Source organism: Ochlerotatus camptorhynchus, unplaced genomic scaffold (assembly GCF_037179485.1).
Source record: "Ochlerotatus camptorhynchus isolate MF236.1 unplaced genomic scaffold, CSIRO-AGI_Acam_v1.1 ptg000357l, whole genome shotgun sequence".
Lineage (NCBI taxonomy): Eukaryota > Metazoa > Arthropoda > Insecta > Diptera > Culicidae > Ochlerotatus > Ochlerotatus camptorhynchus.
Genome location: NW_027040845.1, coordinates 5,368,369 through 5,394,852, shown reverse-complemented (window position 1 = coordinate 5,394,852; position 26,484 = coordinate 5,368,369). Strand labels below are relative to the sequence as shown.

Sequence of the window (26,484 nt, the reverse complement as noted above, 5' to 3'; positions counted from 1 at the left end):
TTAATCTCCGGCAAGATAAACTGTTCTGCGAGCGTATAAAATCGCACATTTGACAGTGACATTGACTGTGCAGCAATTTGGCCTCATCACTCAAACTCTTTATTTTTATTCCCCCTTGCAGATGGCCGACGACGTCAGGGACTAGCGACGCAACCAGTATCCCTCCGAGAGGAAATAGGCGCCAAACGCCGGCAATTTTGCGCCGCGGCGCCATGCTATGGGTATGAACATGTTCAGCCGGAATGATGAACGCTCCAACAATGCATCAGCTGGACCGTCGTCGCGGTCACGGTTTGATTACTACTACAACACGACGTCATCACCGTCATCATCGGTGGAAAATCAAAGATACAACAATGACCAGACCAGCCTGTTTGGCGATCCGGTCCTGCCGGCCACCCGCCATACGGATCTGCTCGAGGGGGGCGATCTTTACCAGAATCTCAAGAACAACATCGAACTGTACCACTCAAAGCTGTACAACCAACAGGAGAAGCTGCGGCAGGCCGAACGGGACCAGATGTTCAACGAGTTTACCACCCAACGGGGCTCGTCCTCGGTCACGACCAGCAGTAGCGGGGCAAAACATTCGCTTGGCAGCAGTAAGATGATGGGCAACTTTGCCGAGGATCCGGTACGAAGGTTTCAGCGGACGCAATCTGCCAGCCTGGGAGGAATGGAAGCGATTGGGAACAGGTGAGTCGGATAAACTAGATCTTCAATATAGGTTGTACCGAAGAGCTTGTAGGACGAAAGGCCGAAATTTCAGACGTTCTTTACTTGGGTTCGAGACGTTCTTCCTTGGATTGGTACGCGTTTCTCGGAAGAGTCAGATATGATTCTGGACATTATTGGTAACATTAGTTATTCTGCCCAAATCTATAGAATTGGTTAAAACAGGTGTTTGTGCAACATCACCATCATTTTATTGATTCCAGACGAATTCGCAAATCGATTAATTTTCGTATTTTTTATTTGGCTGTGAACTTTCAGAAACGTTCCTCATTACCAAAAATGCCATTTTGCATCTAGATCACCATTTTAAATCGAGCCTTAATTTTAGAAAAAGGGCAAATAGAAAAATGTTAACTCTTCAGAAAAAACATTTTTCCAATCGGTTTTGTACCTTCGGTAATATTGTAGGGAACATCTGGAACTATTTGAAAAAGTAGAATGGTCTATGCCTAGGGACACGAACGGAAGCTTGACGTAGAACGGCTAGTGGACGGAACAAATGTGAAAAGCATTTAGTTCTTTTAATTGATCGATCTTGTATTATCTTAACTCTTTCCGTTTTTGAACTGTAGACGTACAAAATTTGTAGTATTTTTTTTTTTTCAAATAGAAAGTTGATGAAGAGAATCGATCAAAATCACTTGCACCCCTGCTTCCAAGTTTGGTTACAAGATTACAACTCTGGAGAGCATTTTGTGTGGTCGTTGGGGGCATGTGGTTCTGAATATGGACAAACAGGCACATATAAAATCTATTTCAACTCTTTACTGTAATAAGCTTGGTGATCCTAAAAATGGCCGTTTTGTTGCCAAAATCGGTGATGATTTCCGAAACCGTACAGAATGCGTCTGTCGCTTCAAAGCGTAGGTGACATTCATGGTCGCTTAGGCTTGACATGTTCAGTGTAGGTGACATCATCACGGATCTCATTTTCCAGGAACACCTTCAGCACACCTCGTAGATAAGACCGGAGATACGTTTGAAACCGCCACGGCAAACCAGACAACGAATGGTGGTTATCACGAAGAACCTTGCGATGACGTTTGACGCCTTCTTCACCTATTCCTCCTTTGCCACGACCAGTCATTGTTGCTTGTTGCATTGTTGTAGGTAGAAAAGTGGACTACCTATCCGAGCAAAGTTAGAGATCAAATTGAAATCAGAATTTGCTGTTATGATGTAACTTATTTTGAATACTCCATTTGATCTCATTTTGGTTGACTTAACTTATTTTGAATACTCCATTTGATCTAATTTTGGTTGACTTAACGGTGAGAGCAAAATTTTACACTGTTGAATCAAACGGAAAACTAATCCTGCTTTCAATGAAATCAATTTGATTACTGATTTTGAATTCATAATGTTAGACTGAATACGGGCCTGTCGTATGCTTCTCACGCTGAAAGACTTGAGTTCAAATGTCACCCGCACAAGTCACAAATGACCTAAAATGTGTTAAACAAAACAAATAAACAATAATCGTTAGTTCAACGACAGATGAACTTAAATCAAATTTTAAACAAGAAATTAACAGCAGAACTTCAAGTTAAGTTGCTTTGATTTAAAAAGTCTTGACTGCATCATGAAAGCACAATATGATATCAGACTTCTGTCGCGACAATTGAAATCGAAATGAGTTTTCATTATGATAGGAACTGCAAACTTTAACATCGATTTGCATTCATTTTGTTAACCGACTTTGCTCGGGTAACCTGCCACCACCTTCCTACTACTGCTATTGCTGCTTCTGCTGCCTGCTCACCACGCCGTCCGAAGCGAAAATGAGTTGAAGCTTTTTTTTTACTTCAAATGATCTTTATTTCTTGTATTTGTGTGGTTTACATGTATTACTTATCAAGTGACACAGATGCGTATGAGTTGAGGCTAGACAGCAGCGCACTTTTATATCTTTTCAGGTTAAAGCAGAATGATGTGAAACCAAGTGGTACTCGATTATTTCGACTGGGTTTGGGAAGAACAGTTATTTTATGAAAACATTTATCCCGGCTAAAACTTTTTTAAATAGTTTCTTGTTGAAAATCATCAGTCAGAAGCATCGCATTATGCGTCGCATGAAACATGATGCGTAGAAATATTTCTGATCGATTGGTGATAAAATTATTGAAATTGGTCCAGGGGTAGCTGAGTGTCAATGCAACGATATTGACACATGACTTCTTCTTCGTGACAAAAGTAATTTGTGAACCTCTATCGAATTGCACTGGCCTTATTAGAGTCCATTAATAGGGTGAAGTTCGCAGAAGTTTTTTTTTTGCTGTTTGTAGAATTTTCCTGAAGTTTGCAGAACTTTCTTGAAACTTGCAGAACGTGCTTGAAGCTCGCAAAATTTCCGATACATTCACAGAACTGCCCAGAAGTTCGCAGAAGTTTCCAAAAGTTCGAAAACAAAATCATGACGTTTGCAGAATTTTCCTGAAGTACAGTAATCCGGAGAAAAAATAATCTCTTGATAATGTAAATACAGAAATAAATTTCTACATTAAGCGAAATTGGCAAACTAGAGGTGTCTACCGTTCTGAATGATGACTCGATCCGCTGGCTTATCAATGGTATCACTCAGGCTATACTGGACATAATTGTGAAGATGGATGTCCTCATTGAATTAAGTAGTGTAGTAGTCCATAGGTTGGTTGGAGGATCTTCTTGTCCCAATGCGCTGAAATGCAGTTTTCATTTACTTTTCTATCCAGCTTTCCATGCTCGGTAATAAAGGCCTGTTTGTATGAATAAATGTATCTTTCACTGTGATTTTTTACCTGGAGAGCGTATGTTGTTCCATTTTCTTCTGTTCCTGGGAGAGGGAAAGGGAGGGGTCAAAATCCGAACATCCAGATAGTGTCAAAAAGCACAGTGAAGGATACATTTATGGAAAGCTGGATTCAAATAGCTTCAGTTTTCTTCAACTTATCTTGCGAACTTTCATCTGACTTGTTTTTTTTTAAATGTTGTCTTGAATATTTTATATGTTGTCATGCCAACAAGGTCTCCACCTCGGTCTTCAAGGAATGATTTTGGTTCAGTGTTCAAAAATCTAAAAAGCAGCTGTCAGTGACGATTTCGGCTGTCAAATCTGACGTCAAATGCTAATTTTTCTCTGAACTGGCAATCCAGCTTTCCATGCTCGGTAATGGCGGCCTTCTTTTCTTCTTTCCTTTATTTAACGTCGGTCTCTGTTCCGCAATCTAGTGCCAATCACGACGGACATCGATTGCCATCCATTGACGACAATCGAATGTGCAGGAAGGCAGCTTCCACACCTGCGTAGGATATCGCACCCATTCAACACACATGGGCCGGGACCAACGGCTTTACTTCCCTTCCGAAGGAAGACGTGACCAGAGATTTTTATGCCTCAGAAAAATCCCACCGACCTCGACTGGGATTGAACCCAGACCCATTGGGGTGTTAGAAAGCAGTCAAGCTTACCACTACACCACCGGCGCCGGCGTAATGGCGGCCTGTTCGTATGAATAAATGTATCCTTCACTGTGCTTTTTAAAACTATCGGGATGTTCGGATTTTGACCCCTCCCTTTCCCTCTCCCAGGAACAGATGAAATGGAACAACATACGCCCTCCAGTTAGTGTCAAAAAGTTTGATGGAATGCTGACTATCATATTGAGTGTTTTGTTTATGTTCATTTTCGGAAACATCGAAGTAGACCGCGCTTGAAGACTGACGTATGAATTTTTTCTGCGTGTTTTTCATTCGCTGATTTATTAGTTTTTAATTTAATGTAATGCTAGTAAAATTTCGTGAAGCTTCTAAATCAATGTTGAAAAGTGCATAATAGATACGCGTGTGAATTGTGTGCAAGATGAGAGGGATTCAAAGCTCTTGCCGGGTAGCATGTGCAGCTGGCTTATGGGGCACGAAGCGGAGGGTTGCCAATATGGATGTTTCGTTGAGTCCCGCTAAGTTTCCCGAAATGTGCAGCCACTGGGGATCGTCGAGAACCTGGAGTATGGGGATTTGAAAGGTTCCTCCATGTAACATGACGGAAGATAAGTTTAGTTTTGTTTATAGTCATGAGTGCATTTGTGCGTATGTGCGTGTGTGTAACTATTATTAATCGCTACAATCAGCATTAGTTTGCCAAAACGATCCCTGTAGCAAACCTTTCCCCACATCCAACACCCCAGTGATCTCTCGTGGAAGCGCAGAGGACTTCTCGGTTTCCTTCACAGCGAGTATCACGTCAACACATTCCTTCCCATTCCCTATTTAACCTGCATTCGGACACGGCCGGCGCTGGTATTGCTAAATATTAGATCTCCAGTTTTTACACATTGAGGATGAATGTTAGTCCCAGCCAACAGTCTGTGTAAATGCAGCTGATCTGGCAATAACACAGCAGCAACCGTGGGCGGTCAATCATGCTCATGCTCATGCTCATTCTCATGAGTGTTTTGTTCATTTTAAGACATTTTTGAAATTTCAAATCGATATGGGTTGAAATTGATCAACCCCTTAAATGACTTTCAAGTAAATTTCTAGAACCTGTTCTTATTAAATTTGGGTTCCCCGATTCCGAAAACTATGATAAAATCCGAAGTGTGTTTTCAGCAGAAATTAGAAAGAAGATTTCTCAAGACGCTTAGTTGCGCCTAAAATGTAGGCAATTTATATAAATATCAATGAAAATTTCGCAGAAAATTATTGATTTCTCAATATTGAAAACTTTTTCCGAATTTTTTAAATAGTTCATATTCATTGACACTTAGTTTAATGAAAAATACTACTTTCAAGCTAATGACAACAATCTTTGCAACCCTATGACCGTTTGACGCTGATATACGACGCTGAAATAAACGCTGATATTTAATGCTTTTGAACTTCAGTTGAAATTTATGCAGTAAAATCTACATTTATGTTATGAGAATCTCGTCAAAGCAATCATTTGAGTCTCATGATTCAATACTTTCAAGGTTTCTCTTGATATTAAACACCGAAAATTTTCTTCGTGAAAATGAAAAGCAAAATCTATAATGATCAATGTCACCCCGGTGACCAATTTGTCTCCGCATTGCGGTACGCAGAATTTTCCTTAAGTACACGTAATTTTCCTGAAATTTGCCGAATTTTCCTTAAATTCGCAGAATTTTACTGAATTTTGCAAAATTCTGCTGAATTTGGATGAACTTTCCATAAATCCGTACAACTTCCGAAGAAATTTCCAGAAATTCTCAGAATTTTCCTGAAGTTCACAAAACATTTTCTGACGGTCACAAAACTTTCCTGCAGAGAAATTTGCAGAATTTTACGTAAGTTGGCAGAATTATCTTGAATTTCGTAGAACTTCCCATAAATCCGCTGTACTTCCCAGAATATGACAGAATTTTCCGGACATACAAAGAAATTTCCAGAAGGTCACGGAATTTGTCTGAAGTTCGCAAAACTTTCCAGAAGCTTGCAAAACTTTCCCGAGGCTTGCAGAATTTTTCTGAATGCATACAGCTGAATGAAAGTGAACAAACTTCGCTGATAAATTCAATCAAGTACACACTGAACAATTCTGAATTCTTGAAGTTTGCATGATTCTGCTGAATTTTGCTGAATTTTCCATAAATCCGTGGAACTTCCCGGAAGTTCACAGAATATTATTGAAATCCAAAGAAATTTTCAGAAGGTCATAGAATTTTCCTGACGTTCACGAAATCTTTCATGAAGTTAGCAAAACTTTCATAAATCTGCAGTACGTTCCAGAACTCCACCTAATTTTTCTGACATTTGAAGAAATTTCCAGAAGTTCACGGAATTTTTCTGAACTTCGCAAAACTTTCCGGAAGCTTGCAAAATTTTTCTGAATTAGTACAGCTGAATGAAAACGAACAAACCTGCGCTTATAAATTAAATCATGTAAACACTGTAAAAATCCGAATTCCTGAAGTTTGCAGATTCATGCTGAATTTCACAGAACTTTCCATAAATCTGTAGAACTTCTCAAAAGTCCACAGAATATTCCTGAAATCCAGAAAAAATTCCAGAAATTCACGGAACTTTCCTGAAGTTTGTAGAATTCTCCTGAATTTAACAGAACTTTCCATAGATCCGCACTACTTCTCAGAATTCAACAGAATTTTTCGGACATCCGAAGACATTTCCAGAAGTTCACGGAATTTCCTGAAGTTCGCAAAACTTTCCTGAAGGATGCAAAACTTTCCGAAAGTTTGTAGAATTTTACTGATGTTTGCAGAATTCGACTGAATTTTGCAGAACTTCCCATAAATCCGCATTACTTCCAAGAATTCCACAAAATTTTCCGGACATCCGAAGAAATTTCCAGTGGTTCACGGGCTATTCCTGAAGTTCGCAAAACTTTCCTGAAGCTTCCAGAAATTTCCTGAAGTTTGCAGAATCCTTCTGAATTCCGCAGAACCTCCCATAATTCCGCAGTACGCAGATATCCTAAGAAACTTGCCATACATCCGCAGTACTTCCCAGAATTACACAGAACTTTCCGGACATCTAAAGAAATTTTCAGAAGTTCACGGGATTTTCCTGAAGTTCGTAAAACTTTCCTGAGGCTTGCAGAACTTTCCAGAAGTTTGCAGAATGTTATTGAAGTTTGTGGGATTCTCCTGAATATCGTAGAACTTCCCATAATTCCGCAGTAGTCCCAAGAATGTCACAGAATTTTCCGGACCTCCAACGAAATTTCCAGAAGTTCACGGGATTTTCCTGACTTTCGTAAAACTTTCCTGAAGCTTCCAGAACTTTCCTGAAGTTTGCAGAATTTTACTGAAGTTTGCAGAATTCTCCTGAATTTAACAGAACTTTCCATAAATCCGGAGTACTTCCCAGAATTCCACAGAATTTTCCAGACATCCATAGAAATTTCCAGAAGTTCACGAAATTTTCCTTTAGCTCGCCAAACTTTTCTGAGGCTTGCAGAACTTCCCTGAAGCTTAAAGAACTTTCGTGAAGTTTGCAGAATTGTCCTGAATTTAGCAGAACTCCCATAAATCTGCAGAACTTCCCAGAATTCCGCATAATTTTCCAGACGTTCCAAAAAATTTCCAAAAGTTCACGGATTTTCTTGAAGTTTACAAAACTTTCCTGAGACTTGTAGAAATTTCCGGAAGTTTGCAGAATTTTACTGAAGTTTGCAGAATTCTCCTGAATTTTGCAGAAATTCCCATAAATCTGCGAATTTTTCCAGAATTTCACAGACAGATTTTTCGGACATCCGAAGACATTTCTAGAGATTCACGGAATTTTCCTGAAATTCATGAAATTTTCCCTGAAGTTCGCAAAATTTTTCTGAAACTTGTAGCATTTTACTGAAGTTTGCAGAATTCTCCTGAATTTCGCAGAACCTCCCATAAATCCGCAGTACTTCCCAGAATTCCACAGAATTTTCCGGACATCCAAAGAAATTTCCAGAAAATCAAGAAATTTTCCTGAGTTCGCCAAACTTTTCTGAGGCTTGCATAGCTTCCCTGAAACTTAAAGAACTTTCCTGAAGTTTGCAGAATTGTCCTGAATTTATCAGAACGTCCCATAAATCCACAGTACTTCCCACCATTTCACAGAATTCGAAGACATTTCCAGAAGTTCACGGGATTTTCCTGAAGTTGGCAAACTTTCCTGAAGCTTGCAAAACATTCCGGAAGATTGCAGATTTTTACTGAAGTTGCAGAATTCTGCCGAATTTTGCAGAACTTCCCATAAATTCGTATTACTTCCAAGAATTCCACAAAATTTTCCAGATATCTGAAGAAACTTCCAGAAGTTCACGAAATTTTCCTGAAGTTCACTTATAGAAATTTACTGAAGTTTGCGGAATTCTCGTGAATTTCGCATATCTTCCCATAAATCCGTAAAACTTCCCAGAATTCCACAGAATTTTCCGGATAATTAAAAAAAATGTCTAGAAGTTCAAAAAAATTTCCTTGAAGTTCGCAAAACTTTCTGGAAGTTTGTAGAATTTTAATGAAGTTTGCAGAGTTCTCCTCAATTAATAGCAGAACTTCACATAAATCCGCAGTACTTCCAAGAATGTCACAGAATTTTTCGGACATCCGAAGAAATTTCCCGAAGTTCAAAGGATTTTCCTGAAGTTCGCAAAACTTTCCTGAGCCTTGCAGAATTTTCCGGAAATTTTTAGAATTTTACTGAAGTTTGCAGAATTTTTCTGAATTTCGCAGGACTTTCCATGAATCCACAATACTTCCAAGAATTTTCCATGAAGTTCGCAAAACTTTCCTGAAGCTTGCAGAACTTTCCGGAAGTTTGCAGAATTTTACTGAAGTTTGCAGAAATCTCCTGAATTTATCAGAACTTTACATAAATCCTACTTCCCAGAATTCCACAGAATTTTCCCAACATCCAACGAAATTTCCAGAAGTTCACGGAATTTTCCTGAAGTTCACAAAACTTTCGGTTGAGCAGCTTTTCATCTGTATAATAGCACAGATTGCACTCTGGTATTGAAAAATTGGTGTGTTGAATAATCTAGTTTAATCTCACATTTCTTGCTCCGTTGTTACTCTTAACCTTCCACTACGTTGAAATCACAACGTGCAAAGTCTTACTAGGACACAAGAAGCGTCAAACCGCCATCACAAAAAAAAAATCCTATAACCTTGCTCGCGTGAGAAAAGCTTCTCGAAATAGCCAGCAATTTATAAAATTCACATCAAATAGACAAAAACTCCTCCCGTCCCGAAATAGCACGGCCAGTTCCAGCACTCTTTGCTAAATCGTTTGACATTTTCCAAAAGGCCATTCTCGTGGGTAACCTTGCCACAGCATTCAGAGGCAAATTTTACCCATTTTTCTCGGTTCTACACAATAACCACTTTCTTCTACTGATTACCCCCGCATCCAAGATCCAATAATAGCGAGCATAACAACAGCTGCAGAGGAAACGGGGCAAATCAGTCGTTTTTTACCCCTCCTCTGCGCGTCATTGATATTGAACTGTGTCCTCGTGGCGGTACCTTTTTCTGGGCGAGGGAGTCAAGGATTAACCAACCGACGCAATGACCACCGCCGTCGTAGCCGCGTCACACTGACTGCCGATGATGCAGTCACCATCGTCTTCACAATCATCATCAGTGGAATTTCAGTCTCCCTGAACTTCGCCTCCACCGGAGGGAACTCCGAGGGGTGTTGAGCGATGTCCTCGAACCAGGCCAAACAGTCCTCACAAAGCGCTGTTGTACTCAATGAGCGGTAGTATTAGCGGTATACCTACCTCCTACATAGCCGTCTGTATATGAACAACACATTGTATAATTTAGCGGTTAGAATTAATGCTAGCCTGTCTCCGTGGCTCCTGAGCAGCAAGGGGCGAGGGTATTGCCAATGCTCATTTGCATAAACCGAATGAAAATTGTGTTGTGGTTGCGTGGCCCAAGGAAGGAAAACGGGGCAGAGCAAAAAATGTTGCCTACTTTCGACGCTCTCATCGTCGTGGACCCCCTTCCATCGGAGTTTTGTTTTAGTAGCCAAAGAGGACGGTGTTAGGTGTATGTTGTGTAGTAGGCTGTTTCGCTGGAGGATCAACAGCCCTCTTTTAGTGTCCGAAGCGGTTGGGTAGTATTTGAAAAAGGAAGGAAGGCGCCTGGGACTCGACTATTTACCGATGGATTTGATTTTTTTTTCCTCGCAAAAGTCGGTCAGCACATGGAAGGGTTGCCAGCAGTGCTGATAAAAATCTATACGAGCTGAAACTGAAGACAACCTAAACTGATAGACCAATTACCCGCATGAATTGAAATTTTTACAAAACAACTTTCTCTTGATGAAGGGAACTTCTGAGTATCGAAGTCAACATTTCTCGATTACTTTTTCGAAGGGACGTATCAGCTTTTGTAAACAATGCATGTGATCGTTGGTTTGACTTAGGTAGGGGAAAATTCTCCCTATCTGATGGTAGTGTTGGCATGCGTGGGTGAACTACCAGTTACGCCAGATTACGAAAAATTAATCGAGATTTGTGTTTGTCCATTCGTGGCCAATGATGCCACATACCTACCTATACAGATTTAGCTGTAATCATACAGATTTTACTCAGTATTTTGATACAGATATCTGTATTGGCGTTGACGGCAGCGCCGAAAAATCGTCTCTTTTAGCAAAGATTGACAGTTTCTTATGGGAATTTTCAGTGGAGTGAAAGGATAGTACGAAGTCCGCCATGTTTCACGCACAGTCTGACGTTTGCTTATGGATTTTACCACTGGAGTAAAGAGCTACAGAGTCGCCGTCAACGCCAATACAGCAAAACCTGAGGGAGAGTCACGAAGAGAGAGAAAAATGGAACGTCAAATGCAGCCAGACGGCTGCTGTCACGAACTGTCATTGGAAGCCAAGAAATTTTATGATGCTTTTCTTACAGTTGAACAGGAATACACAAGGCGGTATTGAATTCGTGCGCAAATTAATTTATGACAAAATGTCGTTCTTTTTAATTCATTCGAAATACACACAAATCAATATTTAAAGATATTATTAATCAAGGTCAAAACATTTGTTTTGTCAAAACATCTAGTGGCATAGTAAAATACCAAACAGAAAAGTACAGTTTCTCACTGCACACTGAACAATCTCAAATAATCACTACACGCTCAAAACAAAACACGCTATTTTGCTAGGCCTGTTTTGATTTGATTTCATGACAAGAAGAACAAGTATACAATGAATTCCGTGTGTGCTATCTGCTTCTCCCTCCCAGAGCAAAACGGGTACACGACGTTAGGCATACGGTCATTAGGCATACGGTACGTTTGCCACAGTTCCTTGTTTGTTTCGGCAACTCGTCACTGTTCATGGAAGTATTGCTCCCTCACATCAGCAGACGATTCCGCTAGTTTTCATTATGATGATTACAAAAACAGAATCGTTGTATCGAAAAGTATGGCAGGAAATCCTGGAAGCAGCAGGTTTTTTTTTGTTATTGAATGAAAAACCACAGAATTCACCATTCTTCATTTCATGAGCTGTTCTTTGAGGAAAACCTTTTCTTCTTTGACAATTGCAATATGTGTGTAAGAATATTTTACAACAAATAGTGGAGTGTTGGAGACGGTAGGTTTATGGTCGGCGTTGCTGGCTCATGCCGCGATAGAATGGCGTCATGGGCTGGCAATGGGGATTACTAAGCTTCCCCTCTCTGATAAACCACCGCATGAGAGAACCCAAGATCTAGTCTAGCAGTGATAGTATCACACTTGTTACTCCTTTAATTGTTTTATTTATTTTTACGCAGATAGATTTATTTGGGTTTGCAAGGGAATTATACTATTGAAATATTTCAGAAAGTGCCCAACGGTGCTCCTTCTATTTGCATGACAAGCTTTCATTGTTGTTTACATTGAAGTATTACTCAGGAAACAATGTTAAACATCATTTTTGTACATGGTATTGTAACTAATCTTATATGTGCTTCATTTTGATTTGGGATAAGTGTTTGAACTATGGCTCGAGATTTCCACTGTGGTGTACTTCTATTGTGACATACCCATATGTATTTTTGTGGTGCGACATAGTGGAAACGTGGAACATATACTCTATATAATTAAAAAATCAGCTAGGAAACTAACTTCAAAATGAAGCATTTTAGTCACATGAAGCTAATAGATAAATAGATATAGGTCAACATCAAAAGTACATGAATCACGTTTAATTTTAGATTACAAGCACAAGTGCAGGTACTTAATAAAGCATGGGTTATGCTTGATTAGGTGAATTAGAGCTTTTAATAATTTATTAAATTAGACTAATGAGATATCATAATCATCAAATGAACTTAAATAAGAAACTTCAGAAAGTCTAATGACATTAAGTAGATTAACAAAATAATTAGGATGCGGGGGTCCGCTTAGGGAGGCAACTAACCTTTAAAGTTGTACAATAAATCTTCTTATTTAGTCTTGAAATTTAAAAAGAAAACGCAGGCAGACCAATAGCATTCAGCAGATTAATAAGGAGAGGAATAGTTTAGGAAATAAGTAAAAGTAGAGGTATGTGACAATTAATAGCTTTTAAACTTTTGGAGGTATTGTATTCCCCTGAGTTTGTTGTACTCGATTACTATATAATTCTCTCAATACGCGAAATCTCTTATATACGCGGTTAAAGCATTTGAGTTAACTTATTTCTTAGTGTTCAAGTACTTACATTTTTTAACAGCAGTCAATGTTAATCTATGAACTAAACCATATGTAAAATCGATCTTTCCTTATGTGGGATTGATGCATGTTTAACTTTTCGCGGTTGTCGGAATCAACGCAGCTACGTCTACGGAGCTTACGCAGAAGTGATTCGCAATTCGGTAGAGCTTGTCAAACGCTTTTGAGCTTCTGTAGTATATAATTTGTTCGGTACGGTCGCGAAATCTTGAAACGATTGATACGTGCGGTAAAATAACTAAATTGAAACAAATCTCAACAGTAAAATAAGTAGAATATTTAGGGAGGAAACCAAAATTAATCAACTTGCCAACATAGGCTATCACATTTATTTTGGTGGCACTCTTTAAATGATAATGTTGGGATTTATCCCGAAACAATTCCTTGGATCAAACGTTTTGTTTGTGTGCTGATCAAAGCTAAAAATGTATATATTTAAATATAAAGATCTTTCCAACAAATTAGGTATAATTACTTACAATTTAGTTTCGTAATCGGCAAAATCTCTTCCTCGTGCGGATGGGCACCCTATTAATGCACTTGTATCAAGTTGAATTTTCTAATTAAATGTAGTTTGAAAGATATTATTTATAAATTAGTTTAAGATTCAACAAGATATCGATATTTTTAAACATTTAAGGGTCTTTTATGAGAGTTTACGAGATTTCTAAACTCACTTTCTGCTATGTTCGTATAGTCCAACAGCCTCGATTCCTTCGTATAGGTCAGGTCATGAACTCACCTAATTCAAAAATATTTATCCTATTTTAATTAGAATCTGCTAACGATTCAGTTTGTACTTACTAGATTAGCAATAATTTCAATAATATTTAAGATTTAAACAAAGCACTTTTCTCAATTAAGGTAGAATTAATTAAATTTGCTTTATAAATTCGGCCACCACGTTGTAACGATTGTGAAATGATTGTTCCTTTTTTTTTTGTTTTGCTTTCTATCTTCTGTCTTCTTGTCAGTGCACCGTCTGTCGTGTTGTTGTAAAGAACGAACTACTCCAGTTGATCACTCTGCGGCAGGGACTGCGTTGCGTGCCCTGCGGTTTAAGCCGCAACATGCCCCGGCCCGTGAACCTGGTCCGGAAGTCACGTCCGGTCCAGTGTCACTTTCATTTATTTCAAGCACCGCAAGTTTCGCTGTCGCTCGCTTTAGCATGCCGCTGTTGGTACGAATCCAGGTCTGGCGTACTCTGCCATCTCCGGCAACTATCGGCTCCTCAACAATCCCACGTACCCAACACTTCCGCTTGTCGCCATCAACAACGTAGACCAAGTCACCTTTCTTTAAATTCTTTGCTTCACCAAACCACTTGGTACGCTGATTGATGGAAGGAACGTATTCTTTAATCCACCTCTTCCACATCTCGTCAGCTATCTCCTGCGATCGCTGATAGGAGTCCCGCAGGGCTACAGCTGAATTGACGGGAGCTACGTTGTACCTTGGTTCGTTCGGAGCGACTCCACGGAGGAAGTGGTTGGGGCTCAACGCTTCGAAATGATCTGATTCATGCGCCACGTACGTAAGTGGACGGCTATTGATGATGTCCTCCGCTTCGGCTATCGCAGTCACCAAGATTTCATCTGTCAGTCGCTTCCCATCGTTTATCGCCTCCAACACTTGCTTCGTGGAACGGACTAATCTCTCCCAGACTCCGCCCATGAGGGGCGAAGCCGGAGGATTGAAGTTCCACTTCATACCAGCTGATGTTACCTCCGCTGCGCAATCTACGTTGATGCTGCGTACATTTTCCATTAACTCCTTACTTGCTCCTTTAAAATTTGTGCCATTGTCCGAGAACACTTCTAATGGCGGACCTCGGTAGGAGGTGAAGCGTTTGATTGCCATCAAACACGATTGCGTGGTCAGGGAGTGTGCTACTTCGAGGTGAACCGCTCTGACTACTAGGCACGTGAACAAAACGATCCATCTCTTTTCACTGCGGCGGCCTGTTGTAACTGTTATTGGGCCGAAGTAAACGACCCCCACGAAGCAGAACGGCCGCACATACGGAGTTACTCTCTGTACTGGTAGCGCGGCCATCCGAGGACATCGTGGGTGGCTCTTGGCAACCCTGCACTGTATGCAAGCTTTCTCCACCATAGCGACCACACTACCCACCTGTGGGATGACGAATCGTTGTCTCAGCTCGCTCTTCACCGTCTCCCTATATCCGTGGCCGAATTGCTCGTGATAATGCTGAACGATTTTCCAGGTAACAGCATGGTCCTTGGGCAGTATTATCGGGAACCTCAAGTCAAACGCTAGGAATTCAGCTGATCCCGTTCGACCTTCCATACGCAGGAGACCGTTCTCATCGATTAGCGGCGTCAACTTATAGATGAAGCTGGATTTCTCGATTTTCAACCACGTCCCGGCCGGAAGTTGCAAGTTCTTAATCAAGGTCCTCAGTTCACTACTGAACGCATCTGCTTGTGCCATCCGCATCAACGAAATTTCCGCTTGCTCATACTCCTTCTGATTCAGTGGCGTCCGCAACATCGGATAATCGATCGGGAGAATGATTTGCGCTTGCATTTCCGTTGGTTTCAGCGTTTCGAGCGGCGATCCCTTCAGCTTTCTTCGACAGTTCGACAGAAACCTAAATACGCAAGCCATCGTCCTTACCAGCACCGTCCACTTCGAAATTCTGTTGACGTCGATTACGGGAGTAGGAAGGTTAACATCGTGAACAAGCAGGTGCGCTCTCAACTCTTCTTCTGTATCTGGACCTGGCAACTTCTGCTTCGGCCAGTCTGCTTCCGGAAGATATAGAAACTCTGGCCCGGTGAACCAACTGCTGGTTGAACTTATTTCAGGGTCTTTCGTCCACTTAGTCAGCTGGTCCGCGACGTTCATCCTCGTTGGAACCCAGTGCCACTCCGATAGGTTCGTACGAGTTAGTATTTCACCAATACGAAGACCTACGAACTCTTTGTACTTACGCTGATCTGATCTGATCCACGATAGCACAGTGGTAGAGTCCGTCCAGAAAAATTGTTGCTTGATTTCCAACGAATGGCCATCTCGCACCACAGAAGCTAGCCTGGTCCCCAGCACTGCCGCCTGCAACTCAAGCCTTGGAACTGATAGCGGCTTCAACGGAGCCACCTTCACCCGACTAGTCACCAGTACACATCTGATCGTTCCTCCCACCAAAGCTCGAAAATAGGCCGCACACCCGTAAGCACCTTTGCTAGCATCGGACACTACGTGCAGCTGTAGATCCTCGATCTGATCCATTCTAGCGTCTCCAAAGTAGCTCCGGGGAATCCTGATTACCTCGATCATCGGCAAAACTTTCGTCCAGCGAATCCACTTTTGGAATGATTCATCGTCAATTTCTTCATCCCAGTCGCAGCCAGTCCTCCACAAATCTTGTACCAACATGCGACCGAAAACGGTGAATGGAGAGAGCAAACCTTGAGGATCAAACATAGCCATGACACAACTCAACACAATCCTTTTGGTTGGTCGTTCAACCCCTTGTAGAACCAGTTGGTACTCCTCTCGTCCATCGGTAGAAAACAGGAAAACGTCCTCTTCTGGGTCCCATATGATTCCCAGAACTCGCTCGGTATGCGTGGTTTTGTCCCGGCTGAAATGGACAGCAGGATTCGACTTCTGTTCGGCCATCGCTTCCAGAAACTGCTTGGAGTTGGAAACCCAATTCCTGATATGGAAACCTCCTCGGGAATGAATGAATTTCACCTGGTTCGCCAACTCTACCGCTTCGTCAACGAAATCGACGCTATCGTAATAATCGTCCACGTAATGTTTTTCGATCACTGCAGACGAAGCTCGTGGAAAATCGTTCGCAAACTCGGCAGCATTCAAGTTTTTTATGAACTGCGCCGAACATGGGGAGCAGGTGGCCCCAAACGTAGCTACGTCCATGACGTACACTGTGGGTACATCAGTCGGATTCGATCGGAACAGGAACCTCAGAGCTTGCTTATCTGCCGCCCTCATCAGCATCTGGTGGTACATTTCTTGTATATCACCACCGAACGCAATTCTGCGTTCACGAAACTTATTAATCACCGTCGGCAGAGACTGCAGCATGTCTGGTCCTTTGAGCAGCTCAGTGTTAAGCGAAACTCCGCCTACCGTGGCTGCGGCGTCCCAAACTAAACGTACTTTACCCGGCTTCCGAGGGTTGAGCACCACGTTCAAGGGAAGGTACCACACCTCATTTTTCTGCCATCCAGCTAGCTTCTCCTCTGTAGCTTTGTGCGCGTAGCCCTTCGTCACGTACTCCGCTATCTGTTGGTGGACATTTTGCTTCAGATCTGGACTTTTTCCCAGTTTCCTCTCCAGTGCCTGTAACCGCCGGGCCGCCATCGGGTAACTGTCCGGGAACCTTCTTTCGTCTTTACGCCACAGCAAGCCCGTCTCGAATCTGTCGCCGATCCGCACTGTCGTTGCTTGGAGAATCTCACGGGCGCGTATGTTTTCAGCTGACTCTGGAACTGAGAAGCAAGAAGTACCGGTGTCCTCCAACAAGTACTGTGTCCGCAACATCTCATAAAGATCCTCGTTCCGAATTGATTCGACGGAATGAACGTTCATGTAACTTTCTGCAGTAGCAGCCGCAGCAGGATTTCCTGGTCCGTAGATGGTCCACCCAAGTTTTGACCGTACAGCGATCGGCTGGCCAGGTTCACCCACTCGAGTTTCTAGTGGAGCGAATACGTGTAGGTTGTCCAAACTGATTATGATACGAGGCTCCTCCGCAGCGTAACTTACTACTGGCAAATCCGTCAGGTGAGAGTAGCGATCCGCGATCTCCTCGAACTGCATGGACACACACTCCATCGACGAGCGTTGACCGTACCGGACGTGCATTGTTTTCTCTCCGTCGTTCTTGAGCTGTGTTTTTTCCCGTTTCGGGTTTTTTTACGCCATCGCGCAAGTGTGCAAGTGATAGTGCTAGTTGATAATACCACAAGCAGCCAGCAACGCTCTTCGTGGAATCGAGCTTCCCCAGCCGTCCCTGACGGTAGCATTTTTTTTTCCAATCGTTCCAAACCGAACTGTCAACAACGATCAGCACCACCGGATAGCAGCGTAGATCGTCTTCACCATCATAACGTTGTACCGGATAAGTAGCAAATATATTGTATTGCCCTTTGTTCTCGTTCTATTCTTCTTCCTTTACTCCCTTTCCCCGCAAATAGTTTTTTTTTTTATTCGCTTTCTCCTTCCCTGTGTGTTCTGTGTACCCTAGTGTGTGTAGTTTTTTTTTTAAATCTATTGCGGTGGTAGTTGCCCCGCAATGGATAGTAGTAGTGATGGCGAGGGGACTTCCCTTTCTGCCGTTCCCACTGACGATGAGCAGTCCGATGTGGAAATGAAATCCCGTATGACAAAAAAGAATACCGGAACCATCCCAAAGGTTAAGCCTTCACCGTCCCCACCTTCTCCCCTCTCACCACCCACACCGTCTCCCTCTACCCCACCTAACCCATCACCCCCAACACCGACTAAGCCGTCTCCGCCAACACCGCCTATCCCTGTAAAACTAACGCAAGCTGCCCCCCGCCACAAGGCATACCCAGACGCCTCGAAAGGTCCATGGGTTGTTTTCTTCCGGCCCAAGCAAAAAGCTCTAAATGTTAACCGGATCGAAAAGGATCTTTTCAATCGTTTCTCGTCCGTGACCGACGTTTTGAAGGTGCGGCCAGACAAACTGCGCGTCACTGTTGGTAGTCGTAAGCAGGCAAACGAGATTGTTGCCTGCGAGCTCTTTACGTTAGAGTATCGTGTTTATATCCCATGTCACGACGTGGAAATCGATGGAGTGGTCACCGAGTCGAGTATGACCAGCGACGACTTCCTGAAGAGGGGGGTTGGTGTCTTCAAGAACCCCACCCTTCCTGAAGTAAAAATTCTCGACTGCATTCAAATGCAGTCAGCGTCCCTGGATGGGACGAAAAAAACCTACTTGCTATCTGACTCGTTTCGGGTGACCTTCTCCGGATCGGCACTGGCAGATTACGTCAGGATTGGAAGGGTTCGACTTCCTGTGCGGTTGTTTGTACCAAGGGTGATGAACTGCACAAAGTGTAAACAATTAGGCCACACCGCTGCCTTCTGCGGCAACAAGCCACGCTGCGATCTGTGCGGCGAGAAGCATGCGGAGGGTGCTTGTAGTACTCCTCCCAAATGTGTTTATTGTTTGGCATCTCCGCATCCTCTCGCAGATTGCCCTAAGTACAAGCAACAGGGGGAAAAACTTAAACGGTCCCTGAAGGCACGCTCTCAGCGTTCCTTTGCAGAGATCTTGAAGGCTTTTAATCCTCTTCCCAGAATCACTCCGGAAAAAAATGACAACAACCCTTTCAACCTTCTCCCAGTTGATGAGGACGACACTGATGCCGGGGGCAATGACGGAAGTCATTTTGTTTTCCAAGGTCCTTCTAGGAAGCGAGCCAGGAATGGTTTGCAGAAAACTAAAAACACCACTAGCACTGACTCCCAAGCCCCCTTGGATAAATCAAGAGGCCGTGGAAATGTCCCGAAACCCGTTCCACCGGGTTTCAAGCCTGTCGATTACGACAAAGCATTTCCACAGCTTCCGGGAACATCTAAAACCCCAGATATCCCAGTTTCACAGCCAGAACAGCGTAACGCCATGTTCACGTTTTCTGGAATAGTGGACAGCATTCTCGATTTGCTTAACATTTCTGACCCTCTAAGGAACATCATTGATATGATGCTTCCAATCGTGAAACCTCTTCTAAAGCAACCTTGCTTCGATCGTATCCTTCGATGGATAATTTTCCAAAAAACGATACGGTATCTCTCCTACAATGGAATTGTAGAAGCATTTTTCCGAAGCTAGACGTGTTCAAATTCTTGCTAAGCAACCTGAATTGTGATGCTTTTGCTCTCTGCGAAACATGGCTTTCTCCAGACATCGATCTTTCTCTTCACAGCTTTAACATTATCCGTCTCGATCGTGTAGACTCCTATGGGGGTGTGCTCTTGGGGATCGACAAACGTCACTCTTTTTACAGAATTGTCCTTCCTGCAATGTCGGGTGTTGAAATTGTCGCATGCCAGGTGAATATTCGAGGTAAAAGCCTCAGTATTGCCTCGCTATACATCCCTCAGAGAACGGCTGTTTCTCATCGAACTTTATCGGACATCTGCTCAGTGTTACCTGAGCCGCGTTTGATCTTAGGGGATTTTAATTCCCATGGTACAGGCTGGGGAGAGCTGTACGATGACAATCGCTCAACCATCATCTATGAACTATGCGACAATTTTAACATGACTATTTTAAACACCGGAGAAGTAACACGAATAGCCAAACCTCCAGCAAAAGAGAGCAGATTGGATTTGTCACTTTGTTCGAACTCACTATCATTGGATTGCATGTGGGAGGTAATCCAAGACCCCTATGGTAGTGATCATTTGCCCATCAAAATCTCGATCTCTAATGGCTCATCTTCGCAACATCCAATCAACATCGCATACGATCTCACGAGAAACATCGATTGGGAAAAATACGCGAACGCGGTCCGTGGCGGCTCAGAATCGGTCGACGTTCTCTCTCCGTTGGATGAGTACTCCTTCCTATCGCGGCTCATAGTGGATTGCGCGCTTCAAGCTCAAACGAAGCCAGTTCCTGGTGCTTCCATTTGTAAACGTCCTCCCACTGTGTGGTGGGACAAGGAATGCACCAACGCGAATAATGATAAGTCAGCTGCGTTTAAACAACTTCGTAAGCACGGTTCCTACGAATACTTTGAGCGGTACACGGCACTGGAGGAAAAATTTAAGAGCTTGATCAAGGCCAAAAAACGCGGCTACTGGCGTCGGTTCGTCGAAGGGTTAACGCGAGAAACTTCCATGAAAACGCTCTGGAATGTCGGCAGGAAAATGCGTAACGCGCCATCGTCGGTCAATGAGGACAAGGAGTACTCTAACAGATGGATTTTTGATTTTGCGCGCAAAATTTGCCCTGATTCGGTTCCGGTTCGAAACAACACTCGCGATACGTCGGTGGAAAAGAATAACATGGACTCCCCGTTCTCGATGCTTGAATTCTCAATTGCTCTTCTTTCATGCAACAACTCCGCTCCAGGAATGGATCGAATCAAGTTCAACTTGCTCAAGAACCTCCCAGGCGTCACTAAGAGGCGCTTGTTAAACTTGTACAATCAATTCCTGGAGCACAACGTTGTTCCGGACGATTGGAGACAAGTGAGAGTTATAGCCATTCAGAAATCCGGTAAACCCGCGTCGGATCATAACTCGTACCGTCCCATCGCGATGCTGTCGTGCATTCGGAAATTGTTGGAGAAAATGATTCTTTTTCGTTTGGACAAGTGGGTCGAGGCGAATAGCTTACTCTCAGATACGCAATTTGGATTTCGAAGGGGCAAAGGAACGAACGACTGCCTTGCGTTGCTTTCAACTGAAATCCAATTAGCCTACGCTGAAAAACAGCAGATGGGTTCAGTTTTCTTGGACATTAAAGGTGCTTTTGATTCTGTTTGCATCGACATCCTTTCGGACAAACTCCATACCAGTGGGCTTTCACCAATTATCAATAATTTCTTGTACAATTTATTGTCCAAGAAACAAATGAGCTTCTCTCATGGCAACTCGGCAATTTCACGAGTTAGCTACATGGGGCTCCCTCAGGGCTCATGTCTGAGTCCCCTTCTGTACAACTTCTATGTTAAAGATATTGACGATTGTCTTGCCGAAAATTGCACGCTAAGGCAGCTTGCAGATGACGGCGTGATCTCCGTTGTTGGGCCAAAAGCACCGGACCTGCAAGGACCATTGCAAGATACCTTGGACAATTTGTCTACATGGGCAATGAATCTGGGTATCGAATTCTCTCCGGAGAAAACTGAGATGGTTGTTTTTTCTAGGAAGCTTTATCCAGCACAGTTGCAGCTTCAACTTATGGGTAAAACAATCACTCACAGCATGTCTTTCAAGTATTTGGTTCGATTCCAAATGCACTTGGGGAAAACACGTTGCGTATCTGAGTCAGAGGTGCCAACAAAGAATCAATTTTCTTCGTTGTATTACCGGCACTTCGTGGGGAGCCCATCCGGAAGATCTGATAAGACTTTACAAAACCACCATTCTATCGGTTTTGGAGTATGGTAGCTTTTGCTTCCAATCGGTGGCGAACACCCGCATCTTGAAGCTGCAACGGATTCAATATCGTTGTATACGAATCGCACTAGGTTGTATGCATTCGACGCATACAATGAGTCTGGAAGTACTTGCGGGCGTACTTCCCTTACCAGATCGGTTCGCGGAATTGTCGTTTCGGTTCCTTATCCGCTGTGAAGTCATGAACCCGTTGGTGATCGAGAATTTTGAGAAGCTGCTTGAACGAAATCCGCAAACACGATTCATGAGGTTGTACTACGAGTACATGACTCTGGAAATTAGCCCCTCCTCGTTCAATACCAATGAAGTATCCCACGATTTCAGTTGTTATTCCGTAAGATTCGATTTCTCAATGAGGGAGGAAATTCAAGGAATACCAGAGCCTCATCGCCCCCTGATTGTACCATCCATCTTCGCGAACAAATACCGCCACGTCAATGCCGAGAAGAGATTTTTCACTGATGGGTCCACAATAAATACGTCCACTGGTTTTGGTGTATACAATGATCTCCATAGTGCCTCATATCAGCTTAAAAAACCATGTTCGGTATACGTTGCAGAACAAGCAGCTATATTGTATGCGTTAGAGCAGATCTCCTCACGTCCCCCTGATCACTACTTCATTTTTTCGGATAGTCTAAGTTCTCTGGAGGCTATGCGTTCTATAAGGCCGATGAAGCACTCGACGTATTTCCTGAACGAAATACGATCGTCACTGAGTGCTTTATCAAACAGCTCACATATCATCACCTTAGTATGGGTCCCTTCTCATTGCTCTATCCCGGGCAATGAGAAAGCAGACTCGCTGGCTAAGGTGGGTGCTATGGAAGGCGACATTTACGAGCGACAAATCGCCTATAATGAATTTTTCACAATTGCTCGTCAGCAAGTCCTCATCAACTGGCAACAAAAGTGGAATGATGGTGAACTGGGAAGATGGTTACATTCGATCCTCCCACTGGTGTCGATCAAACCCTGGTTCAAGGGATTGGACGTGGATCGCGATTTTATCCGGGTAATGTCCAGGCTCATGTCCAATCACTACTCGTTAAACGCACACCTCTACCGCATAGGGCTTGTAGATAGCAGTTTGTGTGCCTGTGGAAACGGCTATCACGACATTGAGCATGTTGTCTGGTCTTGCACCTCACATCATGTGGCGAGATCCGAACTAATTGAATCCCTCAGGGCCCGAGGGAAACAACCTTATACACCAATTAGAGACGTTCTGGCTTGCCGTGATCTCGATGTTATGAGATTAATTTACGTATTTTTAAAAAGTGCCGATTTGTGTATTTAGTAGTGTTTTGTGTTTTAATTCTTTCATTCTTTCATCACTATCCCAACCCAAGTCCCCTCTTGTTTCATTTCAGCTGTGCTTTCAATGCTTCGATATCCACAGCACATGCCCGCCAATACAGTGCAGTGACACTTATCCGTCGAATGAAGCAGAAAGAAAATTTACCAATATCCCTTTCCCTTTGCCCCTCCCCTTTCCTCTAAATAAATGTATTTATTAATCTCGAGTAAACCGCGAGTATTCGGCCCCCATTCTACTAACATTAGTTGTAAAAAAAATTATAAAAAATTATATTTAAATTAATTTGGCTCCGCAAAGCTACCGCATTTGAGCCTTTACAAATAAATGGATTATAAAAAAAAAAAAAAAAAAAAAAAACTGCATGGATTGACACGGAAGCTTCAACTCAGCCACCGTACGTGCGTTCTTAAACGATAGTATCTCGCGAGATCCTCTAGCCGACAGTTTGAGATTTACCTTTTTCGATTGATTCTCGCAGTGCTTCACGTTGCCCGTCCACGTAACCGAATTTACAAAGCACTTTTCTCAATTAAGGTAGAATTAATTAAATTTGCTTTATAAATTCGGCCACCACGTTGTAACGATTGTGAAATGATTGTTCCTTTTTTTTGTTTTGCTTTCTATCTTCTGTCTTCTTGTCAGTGCACCGTCTGTCGTGTTGTTGTAAAGAACGAACTACTCCAGTTGATCACTCTGCGGCAGGGACTGCGTTGCGTGCCCTGCGGTTTAAGCCGCAACAGATAATAAGCCTTTTTTCTCGCTTCGGTTGTCTCGCACGGCTTTCGGAATTCGCGCGGTTTTCGTAACTTACATAATTTAGATATTTCGTTCGAAACGGATTTACTTATTCAATACGTTTACTACGCGGATGTATCTACGCGCACACGTCACAGCATTGTTTCTATAACTACCGTTCCGATTCAAATTTCGGACGATTCAAATTTCGGACACTTTCATTTTTAATTAAATATTACATCCAGTTAGAAACAAAGTAATAATGTTAGATGATCGTGGAGGGCACTAGTCAAAAAAAAATTAAAATTTACAAGACATGTGGATCATATTCGACCGAGATAATCAACTTTTAAAAGTGTCCGAAATTCGAGTTTAAGTGTCCGAAATTTGAATCGGCACGGTATCTTGAAACAATACATACGGAATCCAGTGTTCAAGCGGCCAACAAAGGCTAGTCCTTCTGCTGTATTGTCCAAGATAGAAGCAAAATTTATTCAAATGTGTCAAGTCTTGAAAATTAAGCTGTCACGCAGCTCCAGCTTGATACCCAGAAAAAAAAGAATATATTACAACAAATGTGTGATTTTTTTTTATTTCTAGATGCGATTGATTTCAAGATATAGTTCAAAACTATGCTGAGTTTTCATTGCCAGATTACTTAACCGCTATCGCTACTAATCTTGGATCTAAGTAAATAAGTAGCTACGTCACTTATGATATGATAAATAATGGACTCCAAACTGTGCTTATTAAATAAACTATATTTGTTTAACATGTATCATTTTTTATTCAACGCTAAGCCTAATTTAAGCATTGTTTACCATGCTCGAAACAGGTTTCTAGAGTTGCACAGCAGCAAGATATTTTATGCCTAACGTCCATTATGCCTAACGTATATTATGCCTAACGTCCATTTGCCTAATGATTTTATGCCTAACGTCCATTATGCCTAACGTCCGTATGCCTAACGTATTTATGCCTAATGGGGTACACTCGAGCAAAAAGATATAGTGGTTCTCAGAATTTCTTAAAAATTTGTAGTTTTGTTCCTTATCGCAATATATTTTTTTCAAAAATTCATAACTGTTGAACCACTGGGCCAATTTCAAAGATCAAAATATCAAATGAAATATAATTAATATTAATTTTAAGGAAATGTATGATATTATTTAAAATAGAGATTTTGTATTGAAAAACATTGATTGTATTCGTTTTTTATCGGATATCGAAGTCCATGCTAGTTGGATTCCTTTCTGATGAATGTCTAGGCATAGTACGGGACAAGGAGACTGCTCGAGAAATGTGGAAGGCACTGGAAGATACATATGCGAAGAAGTATGTAGCAAGTCAGACCCTGTTGCGGAAGCAGTTGGCCAGGCTCCGTATGAAAGAAGGAACTTCGATGCAGCATCATTTTCAACAGTTCGACGATATCATACCCCAACTCAAATCGGCAAGCGCGAAGCTCGAAGAGAACGAAATGGTATCGCAATTATTTCTTACCCTTCCCGATAGCTACGACTATCTTGTAACGGCTCTAGAGAATATCAACGAGAACGACCTCACATTGGAGACTGTGAAACAGCGGTTACTGGCTGAAGTATCCAAACGGTCTGATAGGATGGAAGATTCGAGCGAAGACAAGGCAGCAGCGTTTGTTGGAGGCAGAAATAAGAAGTAACGAAAGTTCAACGGAAAGTGTCATCGATGTGGCAAAATTGGCCACATGATGAAAGATTGTCGTGTCAAGAAGACCGATGGTAACGTCAACGCAGCGGTTGGAAGCAAAGCAGTTTCGTTCATGGTGAACCAGAAGCAACCGAAGGTGTAGAACAAGCAAACCATCTTCTATATACGTGGACTCCGGATGTAGCGACCATTTGGTTAACAGTTAAGATTGCATGCAGCTCAAACAACCTTTCGTTATTGATGTGGCCAAAGATGGTGTGTCGATTGTTGGGAAATATGAAGGCGAAGTCAAGGGGATTTCCAAAGAAGGTATTCTGTTCCAGATGAAAAACGTAATTTTCGTACCAGAGCTGCGAGGCAACCTGCTTTCTGTCAAGAGGATGTCCCAAGCCGGGATTGATTGACTGGAATTGACATCAGGTGATGCGGCAATCGGTGTGGCACAGTTGCGAGGAAATCTCTACGAGTTGGCGTTAGATCTGGACGTGGTAGGACCTACAGCAAATCTCTGCGCAGCTGAGGTCAGCAATCTCTGGCATCGTCGTTAGGGTCACGCCAGTCAGACCACGATGAATACGTTAGTTCGACATAATATGGTGGAAGGTCTTGGCCCAAAAGTCGATTCAATTGGATTCTGTGACACGTGTGCTTGGAAAGCAGTGCAGAGAACCCTTCAACGGAACT

At 42.5% G+C, this 26,484-nt stretch overlaps 1 protein-coding gene across 1 annotated transcript in view; it reads left to right on the top strand.

Annotated features, from left to right (window-relative positions):
* The first annotated feature begins 136 nt into the window (after nucleotides 1–136).
* Nucleotides 137–26,484, top strand: part of stum (stumble) — a 101,207-nt gene continuing 74,859 nt past the window's right edge. The window contains exon 1 of the mRNA XM_065231449.1: nucleotides 137–696. Coding sequence (XP_065087521.1) covers nucleotides 218–696 — 479 coding nt within the window. The 5' untranslated portion in view covers nucleotides 137–217. The remainder of the gene's footprint in view (nucleotides 697–26,484) is intronic.